This window comes from Eleginops maclovinus, chromosome 12 (genome assembly GCF_036324505.1).
Source record: "Eleginops maclovinus isolate JMC-PN-2008 ecotype Puerto Natales chromosome 12, JC_Emac_rtc_rv5, whole genome shotgun sequence".
NCBI classification, from domain to species: Eukaryota; Metazoa; Chordata; class Actinopteri; order Perciformes; family Eleginopidae; genus Eleginops; species Eleginops maclovinus.
In genome coordinates this window covers 22,006,808-22,032,071 of record NC_086360.1, presented here as the reverse complement: position 1 = coordinate 22,032,071, position 25,264 = coordinate 22,006,808, and the positions used below count along the sequence as shown (strand labels likewise).

The 25,264-nt window shown below is 41.2% G+C and overlaps 2 protein-coding genes across 5 annotated transcripts in view; one reads left to right on the top strand and one right to left on the bottom strand.

Moving 5' to 3' along the window:
* The window catches only part of tent2 (terminal nucleotidyltransferase 2), an 8,058-nt gene extending 5,890 nt beyond the window's left edge, over nucleotides 1–2,168 (bottom strand). The window contains exons 1-2 of the mRNA XM_063897491.1: nucleotides 2,097–2,168; nucleotides 455–687 (exon numbers count right to left, since the gene is read on the bottom strand). Of these exons, the coding sequence (XP_063753561.1) occupies nucleotides 455–687; nucleotides 2,097–2,168 (305 nt within the window). The remainder of the gene's footprint in view (nucleotides 1–454; nucleotides 688–2,096) is intronic.
* Nucleotides 483–25,264, top strand: homer1b (homer scaffold protein 1b). Of its 4 annotated transcripts, none has more exons than XM_063898119.1 (10): nucleotides 483–774; nucleotides 2,533–2,907; nucleotides 8,864–9,020; nucleotides 11,035–11,166; nucleotides 12,778–12,870; nucleotides 15,992–16,140; nucleotides 21,180–21,336; nucleotides 21,531–21,641; nucleotides 21,743–21,823; nucleotides 22,501–25,264. In XM_063898119.1, the coding sequence occupies exons 2-10, from the start codon at nucleotides 2,888–2,890 to the stop codon at nucleotides 22,690–22,692; spliced, it is 1,092 nt and encodes a 363-aa protein (XP_063754189.1). In that variant the 5' UTR covers nucleotides 483–774; nucleotides 2,533–2,887; the 3' UTR covers nucleotides 22,693–25,264. The 4 variants fall into 4 exon arrangements, with proteins under 4 accessions (XP_063754189.1, XP_063754191.1, XP_063754190.1 ...); XM_063898120.1 differs by lacking the exon at nucleotides 483–774 and adding an exon at nucleotides 2,264–2,389; XM_063898121.1 differs by lacking the exon at nucleotides 483–774 and having other exon boundaries at nucleotides 2,215–2,907; nucleotides 22,419–22,501.

Sequence of the window (25,264 nt, the reverse complement as noted above, 5' to 3'; positions counted from 1 at the left end):
TAATTATGCAGATTGGCCCATTTCAGAATAATATTTATTACATGTTTTGATTATAATTATTGATGCATTAATGTGTTTATCACAGCTGGTAAAAGTGCAGCTAGTTTGAATGACTTTGTATGTTGCAGTGAAGCTTGTGAATTTACTCCAGGTGTAACTCAAGTCTTATTTAATGGTTGTTTATATTTCACATCATTAATCCAAATCACAGTAACTAAAAGGTACGAAATACATGCAGTGGAGTAAAAAGTACTTGATTTACCTCTGAATTGTAGTGGGGTAGAAGTACAAAACAGCATAAAATGTCAGCATACAAGTATCTCAACATTTGTATTTACGAACGTCACTTGAGTAAATATCCTTAGTTACTTTACACTGCTTAACATTCACGACTACTTCAGTGGTGCTGTTGATGTCTAGCACATCATACGAGTGAGTATTTAGTCCGACTCACTTGTTGACAGCAGCCCGGCTCTCGTGATTGTAATCGTAGGTGTGGGGGACCGGGGGAGGCGGGTACGGGTCGTGAAGGTAGGCTGACGGGTCCCTCGGGAAGGTGTTGCGGGGGAAACATGTTGCTGGATCTTCACAGAGTTCCAGCAACAACTCCGAGTTTCTCCTGAAAGAAAGACAGACAACTGAGCCACAACACAGCTGGTAATGTCCGTAGTTAATGGAGAACTGTAGCTACTACTGATACGGAACACCTAACAGGAAACTGATTGTCAAAAAAGTTCTTCTTTGGAAACCGAAACTAGTGATCTGACAAAAATGGTGAGCTAACTAACGCTAGCACCTCTTAGCTAGCTGTTTCAAACGGTAACAACTTTTATCTCTTAATTAAATCGGGTTCTGTGTCGGTTGGTGTGAATACTTGGTTTATGGAAACGTGTGACTAAATGTTAAGCACATTTTACTGTAAACACAAACTCTGTAGCACTTACCAAATGCATGTCACATGTAAACAAAACTGAATGTGCTACTTTCCTACACACTTCCGCATTGAGGCCGTGACGTAATGAAATTGGATTTAAAGGGACCGTAGCCATGTAAGTTAAAGGGGAAATATACCCCCGAAAGACAGTGAAAACAGATAAGCCCACTTATGGTCAGTGGTGTAATGCAAAAAAGTACATCAACTCAAGTCCTGTACTTAATTACGATTTTACTGTAGTAGTACTTTACTTGAGTATTTCCATTTCATGCTTCAGAATCAGAATCAAAATCCCTTTATTCGTCCCACAGAGGGGAAATGTTAATTTGTTACAGCAAAAACAGAGACACAGACAGCTTAATGTTACAAAAAGATACAAAAAGATATATATATATATATATATATATATATATATACAAAAATTACACATTTTACAGAGACCTAATAATAGACCTCAGAAACCGTTCTGAGGTAAAACAGCCAGGTAAATATTGCAGAGTTAATTAACTGTATCTATACATATATATATGTATATATTTATTAAAATATATTTTACTTCACTACATTTTGACAACAAATATTGTACTTTTTACTCCATTACATTTATCTAACACTTTTATGTAAAAGTGACTTTACAACTTTAGATTATTAGCTAAGACTAAATATAAATCAACTAGTAAATAAACACTAATGAATCAATATCCAGTTTAGCCTATGTTTGATTTGTCTTTTGTGTGGAGGCAGCCAACAACAATAGATTTATTGATAAACAATCCCAATTCTAAGCACAAATAGGGTTATTTAATATATCAAGAGGGAAAAGGAGTCGTTCAGCAAAATTAGATGTTTTAATTTGACACTATATGTACTTTTATTTTGCTGATGATACTTCTGTACTTAAGTAGCATTTTGGAAGAAGGACTTTTTATACTTTTATAGATTATATATAGACTGTTCTGCTTTTACTCAAATTAAAAGTCCTACGTCTTCCACACTGCGTAGCAGCCATGGAATAAAACAGTTCTTTGAGTATTTGGTGAGTAGGCCACTTCCTACTAAACTTCTTATAAAACAATAACGCGTCAAATGGCATCAGTCCCTCGAGCATCGAGTGACGTCACTGCGGAGGACAGGGTCGTGACGTAGGCAGTTCAATACTGACAGTGATCTGAGTGGGAGGGAAGCGGGTACGCATCAGCCAGATGTGGAGCAGTTTTGGGGGCGGGGTACACATTGGGGTGTGCGGATAGGCTTAGATCAATAAATCACTCATACAGCCACAGCGTAGATACGGAAGGTAGTTAAATCTAAACACACGACTCCACATATCAGCATTAATCCGGAGCGTTGTGAATCAGTTAAAAATGAAATCGATGTCGCATAAGCAGAAAATATATGCTGCAGGTTTAGTCATAGAGGAACATCAGAAATTGGCTTTATTCTAGAAATGCACTGGTAAGGGGTGTGAAATAGTCTGGATGAGAGAGTGGGGGTGTGAGCCTATGGTAATTAGAGAGAGAAAGAGAGATAGAGGGAGGCGGGTGGACGGCGGGATGCTGTGCGTTATCTAGTGGCTAAATGAGGGTTGTCTTTCCCAGTTCAGGCAGCAAGGCTTCTCCACCCTTCCAGCGAGGATCTGTAATTTACGCGACAACAGCAGGGCGCCTCTCGGATCTCCATATAGGACTCTGCGCTGGATCTGCTGTTCCATCACCAAACCCTCAGCGCCAAAGCAGGAGTAGAAGGTCTGGTTTCCGTGCCATGTGCAGAGCGACATGTATGTGTGATTTCATGCGGTGACAGCGGAGAGGAATGGACCAGTTGTCATCAAATTCCTGCAGACGCACCGACGGTGATACATTGAAGGCTGTCGTGTAGAGAGAAGACTTTGAATACGCAGCGGCCAATCCGAGATACGTTTTTATTGCCAGAGAGAAGACAGAGATCGCTTCAATGTCGACCATAACAATGGGGTAAGTGTGATTATTATCCAGAGGGTTGACTGAGATCCCTTACACTCCTTTCTGAATTCATATCAGCTACGGTTGCTTCATGAACTTCTCTATCAGAAACCACACCACATTTCAGAATAATGACCCGGGCTTGTGCTTTAAGATGTATCTCTCGGTCTTAAATGACGTCTTATAGCCTGCATAGCTCAGGTAGGCTGTGACGTGTGGTTGAGTAGGTTATCTTTTTAGGGCCTTGGTGTGCTAAAAAAAACAACACATTTTCACACATGTAATGAAGGACATGTATTTGCTCTCCTTTGAATGTGCTCTGTTCTTTAAAACAGAAATATGCTTTGGGCCCAACATGCTGTCACACATATACTGGTGCATAAGTGGCCTCAACATCAAACTTTTAGGATCAAAATATAGTGGGTAAATCTGCAACGATTCCCAGAAGAAGTATTAGGGTGTTCTCACCAACATGAAGCATCACTCTAATCCACTCTTATTGCACAAGAACAATGAGAGTGAATAAAGATGCTGTTTGTTCTAGGTCTCTGTTCTGCTGTTTACTCCCCACCTACATCACAGACAGTTATGTAATACTGAAAGAATGCATGTGTAACAACAGCATTTCTTCTCCAATATTTTTAGAGATATGTGGTGTGAGGATTCCAGGTCCTGCTAAAAATTGTCTAAGAACATTATGATATCAGAAGCAGGGGAATGTCTGTATGCATCACAAGGCTCCAGTGAGAGAAAGTGACTTCCCGTCTCTATGGCAGCACAGTGACCGCCACCTTACACATCCTCAACACCAGGCAACCATCAGTGAAATATTCACCTAGTGCGCAGCGCTGCTCATTTGCATGTCCCCTAACCCTGAGCTCAGCGGTCCATTTCCCCACACCAAGCCTGTCGTTCATTAACAGCTGTCTCCTGCAGTTCATTGTGATTAATTGCACGGCAGGAGGTTAACAATATGGCACAAGCATGGTGCGATTTCAAGGCATCAGCCAAAACTCCTGCATTAACTATTTACAATACTCTGGAGACTTCCCAGGCTCCCACTCGGCCCTCCTACAGTGTGGGCAGCACATCATTCAGCAGTCTCCCACTCAGCTGCAGCTCTCCACTGGGCTCTGCCATACTGGTGACTAAGTTACTGTTATGCAACTGACCCAATGACTCAATTGATCAGCAGTGGAATACATTGTAATTCAGAGCACTGTGTTGCATGAAGTCTGTGTGTTAAAGTCTGAATACCACAGATGCAGGTGAGATGTAATCGTGCATAGTTACAGATATGTTGTCTGGATGCCAGTCTAGCGGTAATGGCACAGACAGATAGAGTCATATTTCACTTCCGGCTTCATGGCTGAACACCAAGCCACTTAGAGCTTTAATGGTAATGGCACAGAGAAGAACATTAGAGTTGGACGAGAACTGGAGATGCTTATCAACACTCTCTGCTGTGCTCTCACTTCCTTGGACAAATACAATTAATGCACAGACGGACTGAGTTTCTTTCTGCCTGTCTTTGCCTGTTTGTGTGGGTGTGATGTGTGCGTGTGTGTGTGTGTGAAAGAGAGAGAGTGTGTGTTTGCAGGCACATCTCAGGTCATCGAAGCCGCTCCCAGTAGATACAGCAACAGGGAGCTCTCTCATTAATGATTTCTCTCTACCTTAAATAAGATCTACTTGCCTCGAGCGCTGCTCAGTTGAATTAATGAAGAAATCTGGAAATAAGGACAATTTCTTCAGAGACGGGGGGGGGGGGGGGGACATAGAGCTGGCAGGGAAGTGAAATCTTATGGATGACCAATGTGTGTGGGTGTGTGTGTGTGTGTGTGTGTGTGTGTGTGTGTGTGTGTGTGTGTGTGTGTGTGTGTGTGTGTGTGTGTGTGTGTGTGTGTGTGTGTGTGTGTGTGTGTGTGTGTGTGTGTGTGTGTGTGCAAGCTGTTTAGTAACACAGTCTTTCTCAAAAACGGAGTGTGTGCACATCTGCATCAACCCCCTGAAGCTCAAGAGGCGCTATAAGCAGCACCTGTTGGGAGTCCTTGAACATGTGATTTGTGTGTACGCGTGTGTGTGTGTGTGAGTGTGTACTCATGTGAAATGCCCTCTAGGTATTGGTACAGTGTTGTTCACCAATCAATACCTATGTCAACATGTGTCAGGTTGATATGTATGCCATAGTTCAACATATTTTAAAGGGTCAGTTCACTCTATTGCAAAAGTCAATACAATCTAGCCATTCAGGAAGTGTGTGATGTGTGACTCACATCTATTCAAATACAAATCGCCCAACATCCTTGTGAAAAGTTATCATGGGGACTATTTCTTTGGAAGTAAATTGGTCCAATAAAAACGGTTTACATTTTGATTATTTAGACTGACAGAGACAATGTTTCTGGTAAAATGTGTAACTTTTTAATGACTTTCTCATTCACCTTCATTATACTTTAGTTAAGACAGTAATGTTTCAAAACCTGGGCAAATAAAATCAAAACCATTTTGGCTAGATTCGAGAGGTAAGTAAGTTTTTCTGGTTGCAATTTTTCTGTACTGACCCTTTAAATCACATCCCAGAGCAGTCACTCTGTCTCTATATAAGTTTACATTTTGTTGCATTCCTCTCTGTTTTCTAAAATTGCTGACTGAAAGCCTAAAGCAATAACTTTGATTTGTCATGAAAAATAAAGTAGACTGCGAAAAATATAAAGTTTCAGTATTCAGTTTCCCACAATAAAACACAGTCGTTTATTGACAAGTAGGTTTACACATACAAGGAATCTGTATCACATATAAGTAAAAAAAGCATATATTATGTTATGTTATATACTATTATACAACAGAACATACTGCATCTTGCTTTCTTGATGCAACTCTTACACCATCCATCCATCTATCATCCATCATCATCATCATCATTATCCTCCCACAACAAAAGTGTCTCGTGCACACATCCTCCTCCTGTAGCTATTTGACACTTTACTGTACTTTTCCCTTAAAAAACTGTTATTATGTTCCTGAAAGTTCAGATATGAGCAGCGCACATAATTGCTTATATTGCACAAGCTGCAGTTTAGCGCATCCCACTTCCTTCATCTTCTTCTCATCCTCTCCTACATTCATCACCTCCTCCACATTTTCCTCATCCCGGGCCTTCTTCTCTCACTTCATCACTCTGCCTCCCTCTCTCATGCTGCCTGCCTTCTCCTTCTGTTTTAACATTCACGTTCCATCACCTGCCCTTGTGTCAGGCAGTAGCCTACACTCTGCATGCTAAACACCTCCTCCTCCTATTCCTCCTCTGTGTTTTTCACATTGTCCTTTACCACTTATACACATTATCCGGGTTGGGCGGGTTGCCTTAAAAATGTACTCTGTTACAGTTACTGGTTACCTGCAAAAAAAAAAAAGTATCAGTAACGTAATCTGATTATAAAAGTAATGAAACCCGATTACGTTACGTTACTTTGGATTTCCTTTTATATCAAATGCAATTCAAATAAATACAAGAGAAAAATAAATAAGGTGTTTTTCACTGAAGTGTATTATGTAATACAACAGAACAATGTGACCTTAGAAGAGAAGAATCCAAGATATTTAGCATCAAAAATGTTTTTCATTTTAGTCTAGGCTTACAGAATAGTGCAGTTTACAAATGCTTAACACATGAATTAAAAACAAACAAACAAACAAAGCATTTTTGTTGCATTTAAAAAAAATACAAATAAAATGAAAGTAGCCTAAATTCAAATTCAAATGAAGGGTCTACCTATAACATATCATTTGTTATTAAAACATTGTAATCATGCTAGTTATCCCCATTTACCTTTCTTACAATTAATGTAAATACTTATTTTTTATATAACTGGTATTACACTGAAATGACCTCCCTCACTTTTTTTTCCCCTCGTCATTGTGCATGTCCTCTGACCCTGTTATAGTGCAGTAGGCCACTTTTGTTTTCACATTCACTCTCTTTTCTGCTCTTCCTTCTGGCAATGATAAAAGACAGACAGCATTTTAAGGCTTTCTCTGCTGCTTTTCTTCCTCCCAGATGCTAAGTCTGTGCAGCCTTCATGCTAGCGCCTGAGTTCACCTCTCGCTGAGTTCAAGAGGATCAACGCGTTCTTAATTGACCTCTATGCAACCCCATAACAAGTCATTCTGACATGCCATCTGGCTCAGACCAGAATCACTGTAGATATAGAGCAGGGGCATTTATAATGGGCCGGATGCCTTTGTGTTATTGATATGCTTGCATTATAGGACAAAATATGTAAATATAACTAAATGTCAGATATATTTTGTAATTCTAATCCATCATTGATTCTTCGCCTTTTATACGTTTGGTTGTAGGAGTAAGTAGGCCTATTGCTTTCTCTTTTCTTTTTTCTTTTACAACTGGTGGGTGTTGTTCTGAAATAAAACTCTTTGGCACAGGCGTTCATGTAGAAATCAAAGCACAAGTACGTTGCTGTGTTGGATCCGAACACAATCGAGCAACAAGAATCACTACATTTTCCACAGCTCCATCACATTATGCAATGAAAAAACGATGCCCGTTGCCAAGCGGCTATTGCACGGATCATACGGACAGGCCGTGGTTGTGTGATGTGTGATTGGAGGGAGTTGAAATGACTCACAGTTCTGCCACTTACACTGCTGTTGATGATTATGATAATTTGCGCACAGCACTCCACAAGCAGCTTTATGAAGCAGCATTAATCATGGCAGATTCACTCTCTGACTTCCTATACTCTCCACATTCCCCATTTTTCTCCCCCTGTCTGACTTCCCTCTCTCTCTCCCTTTCCCTGTCTCCATGTTTTTCTTTCTTTCCCAGTCTTGGCTAATCACACACAGGAGGGGTGCTGCTGCTGAATTTTAATATTCATTTATACAGCAAGCCTTTGATGTCCCCCATCACCCCCTCAGTGCAGTGTAAGCACTTCTCTATCTCCTGCTCTGCCAGCACTGCCAGCCCAGAATATCTCCCTCTGCACCCTGCACTTTGTGTGAGTGTGTGTGTGTGTGTGTGTGTGTGTGTGTGTGTCTGTGTGTGTGTCTGTGTGCGTGTGTACTGACTGTAGATATTACCCAAAAAGCCCCAACAATGCTGGAATATACAAGGGCATGTTAAGAGCAAAGCGAGGAGTCGAGGGATAAATAGACAGAGAGTGAAGGTGGCACATTACTGACAGATGATTGACTGATCAAAAAACAACGATGACTTTTATATAATCCCGAACAAAATACAGGGGAGAATCCTAACTCTGTTATGAGCGGCACTCAGGGGTCAATAAGGAATTAAATAATCTCTAACCACAATGGAGTTTGGATCAAAACCACATAACCACACATACAATCAGATTTGTGATTCCACCACTTCTGCTTCATAGTCTGCTCATATTTGTATATGAACATGCATTATGTCGCTGTGTGGAAGCTGTAGTTCAGTGGGGTGTGTCTTTCGTAGTTAACCGTGGCCTACTGTCTATATTTAGCCTTAAACCCTCTCCTTTCCCCTTCTGTGCTCCCTTGTGTGACCCTCGCTCAGTGCTGCAGGCATTTCCATATCAGAGCAGGGAGAGACGGCGCTGACTTATAGGCAGTGTAAGACAGAGAGTTTCTGTTGAAATGCCCTATGCGTTTAGTGTATTAGTTTACGAGTAGAGCGACAATGTGCGAGAGGAGGTGTAGACTTTAGGGGTGTGCTGGAACTCTGCTCAAGATTGACAGCAGCTTGTTATCCAGGTGTACAGGACAATGAGTATATGTGGTAGTCGTTTGGCAGCCTCTTTTTCTGTGGCGTAATGATGGAGGATGGCGAGATGGTCATTCGTTTACCAGGGCGGTCTGAGTCCCCCGTGGGCAGCAGGAGTTGCGGTGCTGGCGCTGGGTTTGGTGAGACGTTGGTGTTGCGGCACAAAGAGGTTCACCACTTCTTCTTCGTCCCCTTCAGGGAGCAGCCCATCTACAGCACGAGGGCCCACGTCTTCCAAATTGACCCCAACACCAAGAAGAACTGGCTGCCCACCAGCAAGCACGCCGTCACCGTCTCGTACTTCTACGACAGTACGCGCAATGTCTACCGCATCATCAGCCTGGACGGCACCAAGGTGAGAGATTGTGTCTAACACATTTTGTCACGCACAAAACACTTCTTACCCTCCCAGACTGCATCCATTGTTATTTTTAATTTCTGCAAGCTGACATGTTTTATTAAGATGTCAACCAGCCTTCCAGGGAATTTTAGTGCCACTATGATCTACCGAGTGTTAATGATGTTATAAGCTCTGCACTGCGATTTAATGTTCAGACACGTCTTAAAAGAACTCGATGTGGCAGACCGTCCCAAGGATGACAGCTCATGTTACATTGTGTGTTTGCATGCAACTACCGTATTTGTGTGTGTAAGTCCGCACACTTTGAGTCTCAGGATATTCTTGTTAGACATCCACGAGGGATATTTCTGCCAGGCATGGTGTGATTTATAGGAGGGACCAGTCACCAACATGCACACCCCTCGCCAGTTATGGACAGAGGAGGGGGTGAAGTTTAATGAGAGAAACAGATGACATAATGAGAAGAATGGGAGGTAAAAAATCACTAGAGCGGCACAGATGGAAAGTGTGAATCCACTGACCAGTGGCAGCAAAGCAAGGTCACAGAGTTTTTCTCAAATCAGGTGTGGGAACCTCAGCTGATGAGAATAAAGCATGTATTTAGAAATCACAGCCCTCAACTGACAGGGATTTCTAAATTCAACTATTGCGTAACACACACACACATACACACACACACACACACACACACACACACACACACACACACACACACACACACACACACACACACACACACACACACACACACACACACACACACAAAGTGACTCCTGCCCCTTTAAACTTGTCATTATGTATTGATGCCAACCATTACACAACACCGCTAATTGTTCATCCATTCCTTTGTTTCCATAAGTGTTATTTAACAAAAGAGGTTAAAAACAGACAGACAGACAGACAGACAGACAGACAGACAGACAGACAGACAGACAGACAGACAGACAGACAGACAGACAGACAGACAGACAGACAGACAGACAGACTCATAATGTCACAGCATTTTTGTGAGCGGATTTGGTGCACTATTTCTGGCAGCAGGCGGGTGTATTGACTCATATTAATCTGCCCAATTTGGTCATTATGATTATAATATAAATTGTTTTCGACAACAACACTGTTCACAAGAAAGATATCATATTATATAATATCAAATATAGCCAGAATTACCCTTTAAATTCAATCTGTCAGTATATCAGCATTTACCAACTTTCAGACTCTCCGGTTTACGTTTTCCATTAACACATTTTCCTAATGTCTGACCATAGGATCAGCCACTCATGTTTTTGTATTGGACTTTCTCCACTGCATGTGTGGCGTTATTCAGCAGCACCCTGTTTGCAGTAATTTGTAAAATACTTGTGAAATCAAAGATATTCAAGATCCGATTACATAAATCTGAGAAAAATCCTTTTATTTGAGAAGCGAGATTGTTACTTGGTAAATAAGTGTAATAATGATATTTCATTGACTTGATTATAATTTCAGTTATCCTTGAATTGTATTGAATTGATGCTACATTTTCTATCAATCGACTAATGGAATAATTGGCTCATTGCTCTGGCACTACTTCAATATTGTTTGAAACGTCTGAGAAAACCCTAGTTTAAGGCATTAATACCAACTGTCACAGCTTTAAATGTTTCTAAACTAAATAATGTCTCAAAGTTGTTTTCATTTACAAAAATTAACAGACCACTCCAAATGTTTCTTGAATCTTTATTTCTACATGTATAGCAGCCATTCCAGTTTCTGTTCCATCCAACACGAAGACAAACCTATAAATATATAAAAGTTGTCTCTTCATTTTTTCCAGTGCTGTATATTCCTAAATTGTCATGTGAATATTTTTCATCATTCAGAAATAAGAAAAAAGCAAATACTTGGGTTCAAATTCTCCTCACCTCTCTATCTGACCCTATCTCTCTTCAAACACACACATATTAAAACACACTGTGGTAATAAAATGTATTGAATATGTATAAAGTGGGTTGCTTCCATCCTGCAGGCAATAATCAACAGCACGATCAGTCCCAACATGACGTTCACAAAGACCTCACAGAAGTTTGGCCAGTGGGCGGACAGTCGAGCCAACACGGTGTACGGCCTGGGATTCTCCACTGAGCATCATCTAGCCAAGGTATCACCCCCATTCATCTGCCCACACACACACACACACACACACACACACCCGGTCCCCAAGAGTGGATGGTTTTTTCTAATTTATTTTGCTCTAGCTGCTATAGCTTCCTTAAAAGTATAGGATCTTTTTGGCAGTAAGCCCTAATGAGGCTTTTTTTCTGTGTGTTTATGAAAGTTAAGTATGTGTGTGTGAAGTGTGTGTGTGTGTGTGTGTGTGTGGAGTGTGTGTGTGTGTGTGTGTGTGTGTGTGTGCGTGCGCGCGCGCGCGTGTTTTCGAGTAGGTAGTGAATTTTCGCTCCTCTGCAGTATGATTCAGCTCTGTCGTGAACAGGGGCGGCTCACAGCTCAAAACATGGCTGCAACGACTATTTTTATTATTGAGTTCGTTATATATTTATCAATCGGGTGTTTTTTCTATTAGATACAACTATTGTCAATACTTACATTAATAATAATAATAATTAATAAACATTATTGTCACTAACCAGAGATAACGAAACATACAAAATATGTTAAATTTCCCAAACATTTTTTAAAATTTCTGGCGAGTAAAGCATGTTTGGTGTGGCTGATTTACAGTTGACGTTGCCCTGTGAGAGAAATGTGTCTGCAGAGGAGTTTTAACAGACATTCCTACTGACCATTAGAAGTACTTTGTGTGGCCTAAAGTTCAAATAATCAGATTCTCCTCTCAGATAACTGCGGTGCCAACACTCCCGAAGCACTTACACTGAGAACTGCAATTAGATCGCTGTAGCAGAACTATTATATTGCACCGAAGTGAAGTGATATTAAGTTACTCATTGCAACTCCACTAATCGCAGACACAAGACTGGCTCCTGCAGCGTCGTCAATTTGATTTCCCCTCCTCTCAGCCCTCTGCAGTACAGAATATAAAATAATACTCTGTAGGAGACTGTCGGGGAAAAACCACACCCTAAAGCGACGTGGGGGATATGTGCCGGTGTGTTTGTGCGCCAGGGTGTTTATATTTGTTCAAAGCCCCTCAGCTGAGCTCACCTTACTGCTTTGGGCTCGCTGGATGTATCCTTGCTCTCGACTAAAATAACCCTGTAGATCAACTTTAGCAACCGACCACTTCTGATTAAACTCAAAAACTGTTCGGGGGAAAATACAATGACATCGTCTACTTTAATCTGTGTGTGTGTGTGTGTGTGTGTGTGTGTGTGTGTGTGTGTGTGTGTGTGTGTGTGTGTGTGTGTATAGGTCCATATAGAGGTGTTACTAACTGTGACCTATATAGCTCATGTTTCGAATGAGGCATTGTGGGTAAGGGCCTTCTTTTCTAAGTTCAACTGTCGGTTGTTATTGGCAACGCTTCTGCCTATCCCTCCCCTGGCTTCACAGCTGACCTATTACACACTGATCCGAGTGTGTGTGTGTGTGTGTGTGTGTGTGTGTGTGTGTGTGTGTGTGTGTGTGTGTGTGTGTGTGTGTGTGTGTGTGTGTGTGTGTGTGTGTGTGTGTGTGTGTGTGTGTGTGTGTGTGTGTGTGTGTGTGTGTTGTTGCCCATATGGCTTTTCTGAACGGACTAAACCACAGTATAGTATAATTACAGTCCATAATGATGGCTGTCCTCTGTGTCCAGTTTGCGGAGAAGTTCGGGGAGTACAAAGAAGCAGCGAGGCTCGCTAAAGAGAAGAGCCAAGAGAAGATGGAGATGGCCACGTCTCCCTCTCAGGTACGATCAGCACACACACTTTCCCATCCCACCACCCCCCACAAGTCCTAACCTTTCCGTGAGCCGACTCATGACCTCCGGCCATGGCATGTTGTGTGTAATGATGAGCAGCTGGTGAACCGGTCAACCAAAGAACGATTGTATTCCTTTGTGTTATTTAGTTTGAATAAGTGGAAGTTGTTGAACCAAATTTGGAAAAATACTAATAATTTGAAAGGAACCAGATGCACGAATACTGTATGTTTAAATAGAAATGTTTTTTAAGTTGAAACTTGATGAATGAAGAATATTCAGATCCTTAAGTAACCTATTCACAAGTCATTCCTCTAAAATATTACTCACAGTAATAGCACAGTATTGTCAATCAAATGTAATGTATCACAAGTGAGAATATTTGTGTACAGAAAATAGGTTCCTGTGACTGATGTATTATGCATCAATGCGTCATGATGGAGATGGTTTTACTACAAAGGTTTGTGTTTGTGATTTTTTGGTGAAATAATAGATCACTTTACGGGTATGAACATGAGAAGGGTGAAAATGTTTTATAGTGCAACTGCTTACACCTCATAGACATCTGAAACTAGAAAACAGGTCCCAACCAGAAACTGCTTTTTTGCAAAGGTACACATAAACATAAACACTAATGGCAAGGAATAACCAATATTCACTATTGTCAAATAATTATACAATTCCCACTATTTTGAGAATGCAAGTGTCTCAAAATTGTAATATATTGCAATACTATAGAGTAAAAGAACATTACCTTAATCTTCCACTTTTCCATATATATATAATATAATATACACCAATATGGTATTTTCTCTTAAACATTAAAAGAAGATGTTGTCCGTGAACTCCCCATTAATTGGAGAGTATAATTAGCCTGTATGTTGGGTATTTGTTGTGTGAGATATAATAATGCTGTGTTTAAGGGCATGTGTGACTGTGTTTCTGGTAAGAATCCCCAGAGAAATCTGTTCTTTAAAATAAAGGCTGCTAACGGGCATTCATGTCCTTGGCTGTTCATTATGGAGGCTTGGGGAGCGCCTCCCCGCTGTACTGCGCTCTATTACTTGTACAATTAATGCTGTGGCCCCTGTGTGCAGAAATGCTACAGTACCTTCTGCTTCCCATGGGGGATGTGTTTTAAAGAAGCCAAGTAGACAGCTTCACTCTCATCAGGGGTTGAAGGCTGCATGTGCATGGTCACCACCTCCACCGCACTGTAGAGGCTGCGGCCTGCAGAGCTGCCTCTACTCAAGCTGCTCTGTTTCACTGCTGAAAATCAGTGATTCAGCCCATACTCTTTCTCTGTTCCCTCCTCTACATCAGTGATTAACAACCACCAATGTGCTGTGGGAGATCCTCAGGTGTGCAGTGGGAAATTGTCCAACTTCACTTAATCGTTCCAAAAGATATTATTTTGTTGCTACAAATACAATCAAACAGTGCCTTGGTCCCGTGTAGGCTTGAACGTCATCTCCAAGGGAAACACCCATTACTGACGATTTTGTTCGCCTGCTTTAACACACTGAAAAAAGGGGTAACTTTCATGAGAAAAAACAGAGAGAGAGAGCTCTCAAATGTAGCTACTTAGGAGCTGAACTTGCAGCCAAATTGAGAGACCTGTAATTAAATTATCATTATATATAAATTCTGTATTAGGCTAGAATCATTTAGTTACCTTTTTTGGTTTTTGGTGTTTGTAAAAAATCAACAGTGGCTCAAAAAAGGTTGAAAAACACTGCTCTAAAAAAACACGAGAGGAATTATTCCAACAAAATAAGATGATAAAACAAAGAGCTAAATCCTGTATGCTGGTCCCAATAGGACAGACCCCTGTATACGTGCATCAAGAAGAGACACATAATGTTATACTAATGAATGTGCAGCGCAAAATGTAACACTAGTAATAATCTCCCTGTTATCTCTCACTTCCTTCTCCTTCATTAGAGACGTGCAGGCAGTGCCATTGTGCTGCTGTATTGTACCCGAGCCTCGAGTCTTAATAGCTTTGTTTTATGTACGAGCAGCAGCTAAATGATTTGTCCCTCGTATAATTCTGTGGTTGTATGGGATATAAAGATAAGCTTTAATCTGTAATTCTGCCATGTCCCAGTGCTATAGTAAGCTATTTAATGGCCTATAGGGACGTAGGACTGTTCACTAAGACGCAGCAAGAGCGTGAGTGAGAGGCGGCACCTCCATATCCACCAGCCCTAAAAACACACACGCACACACACACACACACACACACACACACACACACACACACACACACACACACACACACACACACACACACACACACAAGCCCCTTTTCTCATGTCAACTCCCTATAGAAAAAGCATCCAATCAATGAATAAGGTTTTTTATCTAGTCGACATCTCTTGTAATAACAGGTTCTCAAAATCTCTAACGTTAATTATAATTCATTAAATTTGCCTGTATATAAACTCATCATAATGTTGTTAATAATTATAAACCACTTTCTGTAAGTGTTGTAGGACTGAAATGAGTGGTAAAATAATTAGGAACGGTTTTGATAAAGTGTTTAATTGTAGTCATTTATGAAAGAAAAAAATGCCCATCGTTCACCGCTTTCAGCTGCTTGTTTCTGCAATTATTTCAATAAATTTGTATTCATTCTCTCAAAGATAATAATTTCACAATATTGCTATTTATTTTTGGATATGACCTGAGTCTGAAAATGTATGAATAATAATGAATTGATCATAGAAAATACATTTAAAAAATCAATAATGGTAATGTGTTTTTAGTTGCAGCCCTAAATTGGTGCTCTTTTAGCAACGTCCACCCAGTTTGTATTTTTGTAATATAAACAAATCACTGTTTCTTTTTTTAGACACATAATTTCTTGTATGATTAAGGCTTAGTCTTGGGGAAAAACATCCAGACACCACTACAAACTTAACGGACCGAGATGCTTTTTCGACCTCTCAAAAACTTAAACATTGAAATTAAAATGAATACAATGATTTTTGTTATGTGCCTCAACAGTGTGAAAAGAATACACGTATTCAAAACATTTAATAGTGTTTGATTGATCATTCGATGTTTAGCAGTCACGGTTATATACCTTTATTTTTTCATGTAGGAGTCTCCAGGAGGCGAGCTCTCGTCACCTTTGACCCCGGTGACCCCGCCCATGGAAAACATCAATGGCACAGACGACATCTGCGACTCGACTCCAAACTCAGACTCCCGTCCAGAGCCGTCTCAGAACGCACTGGCCTTCGCACACAGGTACATCCCACAGCGTGATATGTTCACTGTCCCGTGTTGTCATGTTTCCCACAATACAAACTCAACAGTCTGACCACACGTTCACTCTCACAGATCACATACACTCAATCAATAGCAGGAATAGATTCAGATTCTTTCTCTGTTATTCTATTAGTCTACGACACTGAAGTTTTACCTGACTTCTTCTACGTTTTTCTTCCCATCTGCGTGCGCCTATGTTTGTTGCATGTCAGCATGGCAGTGAACTCCCTCTATTCACTGCTGCTCTCTCGTGTTTTTCCTCTCTAGGGAGCAGTATAAGACTTGTCGGGTCTGCTCTTTCTGATAAGAATGTCATAACAAGTCCTGACTACTACGACATCATAACTACGCATTAAATAAAATGTTCAGGCACAAACTTTCCCTAAAGTTAGAGCCTGATGCAGGTCAGCAACAGGGAGGGTCTTATTTACAAAACCTGGTGCTCTGCTTGTTTACTAACTGCTAACTAATAAGGTAAACCAGCACGCCATCACTGCAGTCAGGAGGAATAATGGTGCAATGAATTATATCAGTGACATTCTTACTCACACGCTGTCACTTCACATGGACCAGCAAGAGATGTTACTTTAACCAATCTGAGCATGCCTGGTACAGAAACGTACATATATTTATAGTTATGTGTTTGCCTACTGCATTGCAATAATATCTTCTTAAATCAAAGTCGTTTATGTTTGGTGCATTACGGACTATGTGACGGTGTCACTTCTATGCATGCAGCACTTCTGTTACACTGTATACATTCCTGATGTTTTTATGTCCTGTTAGCAGACTGACTATTGAAATGGACAATTTATATTTGTTGTGATTGTCAATACTGGTTTATATACAATAGATTACGTAAGATAAAGTGGTCACAGTTCCATGTAAATATGTTTGATTTGTATAATGGCTTCCTGAAGAGGTGCGGCTGTGAGGTTCACCAAAAAGGTGTTGATGAAGCGTTTATGTAAGACTTATATAACATTCTGTGGGTAGTGGGAGGCAGAGAAAGAGCAAGACAGACAGACACACAGAGACTGTGTTTGTCAGAAGCTGGAAAGAGAGAGAGGTGCATTGTATAAAGTCTGTGCATGAGTCACTGATACATAAGCACCCACCAACTGCAAACACATTCAATAAACTGAACAGGAGGGCATGCACAATGAGTTTGAACCATTTGAGTGAGTGAAGTGTTTCTTTCTCAGGAGAGAAAATATCCCTGTTTTCTACTGTCAACTGTAGTCGACTGTACACGGGTCTTTTCATTTGTAAAATCTCTGTAATCCTGTGCCACTCGTTTCATTATTTCTCTGGCTGCGATTCCTATTAATTAAAGATATCAATCAATCGCTTAATGTATTATCGTTCTTTTTTTTCGCTTAACGATGGGTGGAGAGGAGGCTTAACACATCTTTTTGACATTTAATTTCACTATCAGGATCTAAAGAGACACAGGTTTTTTTTGTATTAGGCTGTGTTTATGTCTGTAAAGCTGTGACAAGCTCAAGTGCAAATGCTTAGAAATCCCTACCGCTACATCATGAACCTGTGAGGCTACACAGATCTGAGTGTGCAGTGAGAGCAAAACGTAGAGAGGACACCCACTGCCTGCTGCAGCCCTGCTGCTGATGTGTCTATTAATGCTGCATGCGTGGGAGACCGGGTCGACTCCCGGCATTCAGCATGGCAAGCGTGGATGTAACAAGCAAACCTCAGTCTCACATTTCTCAGAGGCATATGCAGAGAGGGTTGATGTTAGGACAGTCCACAATTTGGACCAGATAACCCTCCATCTTTCTCTGTGATTCATACTTCTTTGATTTATTATCATTTTCACTTGTCTTTACACCTTTTAAATTATCAGCCTCTCATGTGCCTCAAGCTGCAGTTCAAGTATATTCCTTTTCATTTTGTAACAGTGTAGGTGCCTGTAATTTATTAAGGAGCCAAAACAAAAAAAAGAATTATGTTTTAAATGTATTTTTATTGAGGGTTCAGACACACATGTAAAAACACACTTGCACACACACTGTCCTTTTCCCCCCGACCTCTAATGTATGAGGGTCTTGGTGTATCATGTGACTGGAATTAGATGATGACTTATCTTCATAACTCCCCGCTGCTGCATAGTGTGGCTGCGTGGGAGGGTTTGTATGGGCGCATAAGGCCGTGGAAGAGAGAGTAGGATGAGATGTAGCGTTTTGCGTGGCTGTGAGAGAGTTTTTCATTTTGCAGGATGTAGGCGTGTTTGGCAGGTCTGCAATGGAGTCGTGTTGAATGGGTTTCTGAATATTGAAAGACCTTTAGTTGGGAATGCCTTGGCTGTATGGGCATGGTCTCCTCATGTTGGAGGTTGTAGGCATCTGTCGGTTGGTTTTTGTGGTAGGCTTTTTGTGAGATGGAGCCGATGTCATACATCAGGTTGCCACGAGCGCCTCCGTTCCTCCAGTGCTGCCATGGCAACCGCTCTGGCTCCCTGCTTCTTGAAGTGCTCTGTGGGGAGGAAGAACCTACCTGATGACGCAGCGCAGTCAGGAGACTGCGAACACAGGAGAGGGCTGCAGGAAAAACCCTCCAGTTTATGTTTTGTGTCTGGTAGCTTTATTGAGCCCGGTGGGAAAATCATACCAACTTTTTGAAGAGTAGAAAACCACAAAACAGAGTGCTGATGTTTTATTGGAGCCATGAGGGGATATGCATTGTATACAAAAAGAAAAAAACATTCAGAATTCCAAGATAAATAATTTTAAAACAACAATTTTAAGAATAAAACAGTATATAATGTGATAGAAAATACAAAAAACGCCCAACAAAAGGTTTTCTTGTGATGTTTTTTAGTTAAAAGTTAAAATATTGTTCACATGAAAAAGTCAAAAACAGATAAAAAGAAAACTCTGTAACTCTGATGCAATCTTCTCTGCCAAATACAAAAGAGTCTGTGATTTTAAAAGATTTTATTCAATAATTGTTGTATTCAAAAACAGTGTAAAACAATTTTAAGTTCATACAAACAGGAAAAATATGCTTCAATTCAACATCACAATGGTCTCATGCATGACAAAAAATAACATTATAAGAAGCAACTGGAAAATATCATTAGCTAGTATAATAATCATGATGTAAACACACACATCATCTCCGTTGACTCCGCTAACTTACCCTCCATGTGTCTCACGCACCTCCAGATCTGCTCTGCAGTCCTCAGCCAGATTTGTGCTCCCCCCTTCATCCAGACTCATTTCATGAAAACGAACACCAGTGTCAAAACATCTTGCACTCTTTTCCCTTCTCTTCTGTCCCTCCATCGCTCTCCCTTGCTCTCTCGGTCTGTCTCCATCTTCACTTCTTGACGTCTCTCCTGCTCTCCTGCTCTGCGAGCTACTGTGTGGGGTTTATACATCGGCGGGGTTTGTGAGCCTTGGTGACAGCATCCCTCCATGTGTGTGTGAGAGTGGTTGTGTGTCAGTTGATATGTGCATGTGTAGGATGAAGTGTCGTCTCCCTCCTATGCGTCACACACGCAGACACTCTCACAGAGGGGGTGGCTGTTGTGTAAGAAGGCGCCGTGGGAGTCCTGCGTGAATATGATCTGGGTTTTCTCTCTTTTACATTTCACAGAGTGGGTGTTATGGCATAGTGGAGTAGTGCTGCAGTGTGAGCTTATATGTGTGTGTGTGTGTGTGTGTGTGTGTGTGTGTGTGTGTGTGTGTGTGTGTGTGTGTGTGTGTGTGTGTGTGTGTGTGTGTGTGTGTGTGTGTGTGTGTGTGTGAATGAGGGGGCAGAACAAAACTGAAAACAACATTGTTACGGGTCACTCACAGAACCTCATCACTCCTTGAGCGAGCTTAGCTTCCTTTAGTGCTTTTCTGTGTTTCCACCGCTGGGAGGAATTACTGTGAAGTATGTGGGTGTAGGAGCTCTTTTTCAAAGGTACTTGACTTGATGACAGTACTCGACAACGGTAAGGTCTCTCATACATTCTCCCGCGCAAGCCGGACATTATGTGAGAGACAGAGAGCGGGCATTATGTAAAGCTCAAATGAATGCCTGCAGTGCTCATATCTAGAAAGGGAGATATACTTTGTGGAGATATTTCCCTCCACAAAGTTGCCTTCATATATCTAATAATACACTTCAATTCTGAACTGTTAACGACCCAGACCTTCGACCAGCCTCTTTTTCTTGCACATCCATTAGTAATTGAATCACTTCTTTCTTATCCCTCATCTCATCTTTTCATCTGTGAGTAGCTGGACCAGATTAGGCTCCAGCCAGAAGGAGGATATAATCTCAGATTACAACTCATGTTGCAGACAGCTGGTTTCACAGCTTCATGACAGGAAGTGCTGACCTCCGACTCGAGTGCCCACTGAAGCCTTTGTCAGCTTTCATGATTGGATGCATGGATGCTAGCATGGGTTTTTGAAAGGGCTCTATCAGGACAAGCACAGGCCTGAGGGGTTGTTTGGCACTTGGCTTTCACCTGCGACATTTTAATCAAAGAGACACACATTTACCTAGAAAACCTACAAAAAAGAGACTCAAAATGACCAGAAAAAGATTCAGAATGTCTCAAAATAACAATGGAGAGACATAAATAGATGCAAATTGACCACTAGGAAACTCAAAAAGCTATGAAGAGAATCAAAATGATCAGAAATATATCCCCTTAAAGACTCAGCAACCAAAAAGATACACAAATCAACCATAAAAAAATCTCAAAACAACCACAAAACATTCAAAATATCCACAAAACATTTTTTTAAACTTGGTTCTGGTTCCTATACATTGATAGATGCTTGCCTACAAACAGTATTGATTCTGGTTGGTTCACATTCACTACTTGATTTAAGATAAGATGTACCTTTATTAATCCCTTTGGGGAAACTCAGGATTTGAAAGAATTAGACATTGTGAGTTTTTAACGGACACATCTTACATCTATAGCATGAAAACAAAAAAGATTTGATGTTGCCGTCATTGTAATCTGACAGTCTGAACATCCCTTTGTTCTGCAGCCCTGTCATGACTAAACACTGGGAGGCAGAGCTGGAGGCACTAAAGGGAAACAATGCCAAGCTAACGGCTGCTCTCCTGGAGTCCACAGCCAACGTCAAACAGTGGAAACAACAACTGGCTGCCTACCAGGAGGAGGCCGAGAGACTACACAAACGGGTGAGGGATGTGACACAGAAATGCTCGCTGGCTTTAATTGTGTGTTTAATTAATTCAACACAAACAGGACAGATGACTGGGAAAGGATGGTGTGAAGTAAGGAGGAGGGGACAGGTTATTGTTGGGGATACAAGATCAGGATTCTGTTGTGTCCGTCTCTCACCATGGATCTTAATTTCATCTTTTCCTTTTAGGTGACAGAGCTCGAGTGCCAGAGCAACCAAACTCCAGTGATCAAATCCCAGAAGACTGAACTCAACCAAACCATAGAGGAGCTGGAGAACACGCTAAGGGATAAAGAAGAGGTGTGTGTTTGTGTGTGATGAGGGGAAGTCTACAGTATATGCAGACTTTACTACCCTATATGTCTTCTACACAGCCTATAAATCTGTTTTATGTCTTCCAGGAAATGGAAAGGTTGAAAGAGGAATTGGAAAACATGAATGACCTAATGGAGCAAAAAGACACCCTAACCCAGAAACTTGAGGTGAGTGATACAAGGAGCTATTGCTGTTCACATGATCATCAACATGCCCTTTGTCCTTATTATCGGTGGTGGTTTTACAGTTCAGATCCTTCACTTAAGTAAAAGTACTAATACCAAAAAATACTCTGTTCCAACTAAAAGTCGTGTATTGAAAGGTTTCGGAACTAAAAGTAAGTACATTTAGGGAAATTAAGTTAAGTATTGAGTCTAAAAGAACCCAAAGCAGAAAAGAAATACGTTAAGATATGGTATTTTATTTTTGTCACAATCAGCTAGTTGATCGTTTGTCTTAGCTGTTTTGTGTAAACTATTTTCTAGTTTAATTTTTAATAAAATATCATACTTTATACAATTTCATTCTCTTGTGGTTTTTATGTTTTTTAAATTTGTAAAGTATATAGTAGCTTGACCTCCAAATAAAGGTATAAAGTGAATACTTAAAATGTGCACTTTAGCTGAAGCTTTTATTCAATCCGATTTATTATATAGATGTAATAAACCATAGAGACATAGAGAAGTGCTGAATTCTAACAAGCAAGCCCATCGTAAGTGCTGGTGCGTAAGTTAAACTCTTAAGTGCTACTTTTTTACACAGTTGAACAATAGTTTCATCCCACCACTGATTGTTCCTCTCCGATGACACAAACCTGCAAAAACTGCTGTCTCTGGTCCTCCAGGAGACAGAGCTGCGCAGCCGGGTGCTGGAGGAGCAGCTGTCGGGGGCCGAGCAGCGGCTGGAGGAGAACCAGGAGGAGCAGGAGAACTTCAGGAAGAGCCTGAGGACGATGCTGGAGCTGCTGGACGGGAAGATCTTTGAGCTGACGGAGCTCAGAGACACCTTGGCTCGGCTCATAGAGGAGGCCAGCTAGAGGCGGAGCTGCCTAATCCCCACAGACAGAGCCATACGATAATTTAAACCCTGACACCCCCATCTCACCCACACAGATTTTACCCACAATGCCCCACCTTCCTCCTAACCCCACACACAATCAAACTGAGACACCACACTGCCCCAATTCTGATTCTGATCAAAAAGGGCAGCTAACCCCCCCAGATTTACCTTGCAGGCATCAACTCCATGCCACCACAGGCACTCCTGTAGTTCATGACACAACACAGGGACTACCTCGTCCTGCCTGCTAATTGGCTGGTGTAGGCGCGACCATGGTTGTATCGATCTCTCCGGATGATTGTCTTGGCACTCAGCAACTGCCCCCCTAAACCCACCCACACACTCTCAAAAAAAAGAGTGAAACTAAAGATCTGTGCCTCAGTGCCATCTGCTGTTTGACCGGGAGGGCTGCATCACAGCTTGCAGCATCTCACACACACACACACACACACACACACACACACACACACACACACACACACACACGCACACGCACACAAGCCCCTTTTCTTCCTCTCTAAACTGCCCCCCCCCCCCAGGGGAATGTTGAAAGTCATGTGGAAATAATTGCTGTTAAGACTCAGAGAACTGCGCCAAAGCTGCCAAATCCCCCCAAAATATTGTCCTCTTAACTCGCAGATGCTTTGATCCAAAGTGACTTACTGTACAGAGAAGTGCTGAACAGAGAAACGGAGAGTTGGAGCTCGGGCTGCCAGCGGCGCATCAATGGAAACAGAGAACTAAAGGACGGCTCTCAACAAAGTCGTCAGTCTTACCTATTGGCCAGGACACACAGGGCTGCTGGGAAATTAAGTTTGGTCTACTTACACACAATGACAGCAGTATATCCACACCCTATTTAAAAGCCCCACATGATAGATGGTTATTGGATCTTCCAGAGGCATTGTTTATGCCACACAGAAATTTTAGAAGGGCGTGCGCCCATATAACAGTTGAAAAAATCTAGTATCCAGACTGCTTCCACCGTTACACCTGACCTGTCTTCCTGCCAAACTCAGTGTGGTGTGTGTTCCCCAACAAGGCCTGACCTTCGACATAACGTGTGCCTTCAAAGCACATATGCGTGGAGACATGTTTGTATATAATATGTGTGTGTGATTTGTGCTGTGAGAGAAAGACCCTGTTTTTTGGACATCAAGGCACACACACACACACAACACACACACACTGAGCAATACCAGACAGGCTCTTTATGACACCTCTATCCAACTCTATCAGGTACTCTACTCAGTGGACTCATGCAGATAGGTCAAAACGCAGCTCAGCTGATCCCCCCCTGTCCGACAGAGAGTGAACTACTGTTGACCGCGATCCTGTGTGGCAGCCCTGTCTGGTCGAAGTCGACATCGTGAAGGGCTTACAGAGTGTCGTCCACGTGTTGGTGAATCTCCACCCTCAGTGAAGCTGGCCACAGATTTTCACTCCTCACGGGTGAATATAGAACTGTACTCAGTTTCTATAATTTTTTTTACACAGGATATATAACACTGATGATATAATACAACTGTATAAGACAACTTTCTACTCATGACCTTGTAAATGAATGGATGGATAACTCAAAAGCAGTAACGCCCTGCAACGGATTATTGCTGTGTATTAACCCACGGAGAAGTATTGCTTAGTTATGATAGAGTATCCAGTATGTAGGTAAACAATGAAACCTCTTCAATATATTTTTTAAATGCATACAACACAATGTAAACACATAGTGTACCAAAACTTCTGAAGCAGCTCTGGTATCGGTTCAATCCAAAACTGCATCTTTCAATCGCTTTCTTCAAAAATCATTTCTAAAAAGCTATATTCTCACATGAAATGCTGCTTATGGTATTTTTTAATTGAGCACCCTGTTTGCACTATGTTATTACACTGTTGTAACTACATTATATATCAAGAGATTTGCATTAAATACTAGCACAGCATAATTCTGTACTTAAAATATAGTAGGTAGTTACACAGGTTAATACACTGGAATAAGACCCATGTAAAGGAAGTTACCCATTTTCTTTCTTTTGGTTTAACTTTGACAGTCGAATGACAGAGATGGAAAACCTTGATATTAATGCTATTGTTAATGAATGCCTTTGTACAGTAGTGGATAAGAAGCTTTTCATTCTCCTGTTTTGTAACTTATGGTATTTAAATGTAGGTATTATTATTGTATTTAGAGGTATGAGAAGACTGGCAATATTTTTGACTATTTAAAGTAATTTTGAACTCATGATATTAAAGAGGTACCTCAGGCTAATGATGTTTGCAGAGTGGTGAGACTTGTGTGTTTGCAGGTGAAAGGATTTACCAATTGATGGTGAAAAGCGATCAGGAGACACCTGTTGGTGCTTCAGCATAATCCATTGTTGGGTTTGAACAAAGAAAGCCCTACCAGGTCTCTGTGAATGAGAAATGCTATGTTTTATATTCAAATACAGTGACAGCAGAAATCAGTTTTTGCACATCGCTTTTGTTCAGTTTTTGTTCTATTTTGAGTAACACAACATTTACCAAATCATTAAACAATGAAACAGACA

Coding starts and splice junctions, on each gene's coding strand:
- homer1b (XM_063898118.1), top strand. CDS start 8,715: ATGATGGAGGATGGCGAGATGGTCATTCGTTTACCAGGGCGGTCTGAG. Junction 12,871..15,991: donor TGGCCACGTCTCCCTCTCAG/GTACGATCAGCA, acceptor TTTTTCATGTAG/GAGTCTCCAGGAGGCGAGCT. Junction 21,642..21,742: donor CGCTAAGGGATAAAGAAGAG/GTGTGTGTTTGT, acceptor TATGTCTTCCAG/GAAATGGAAAGGTTGAAAGA.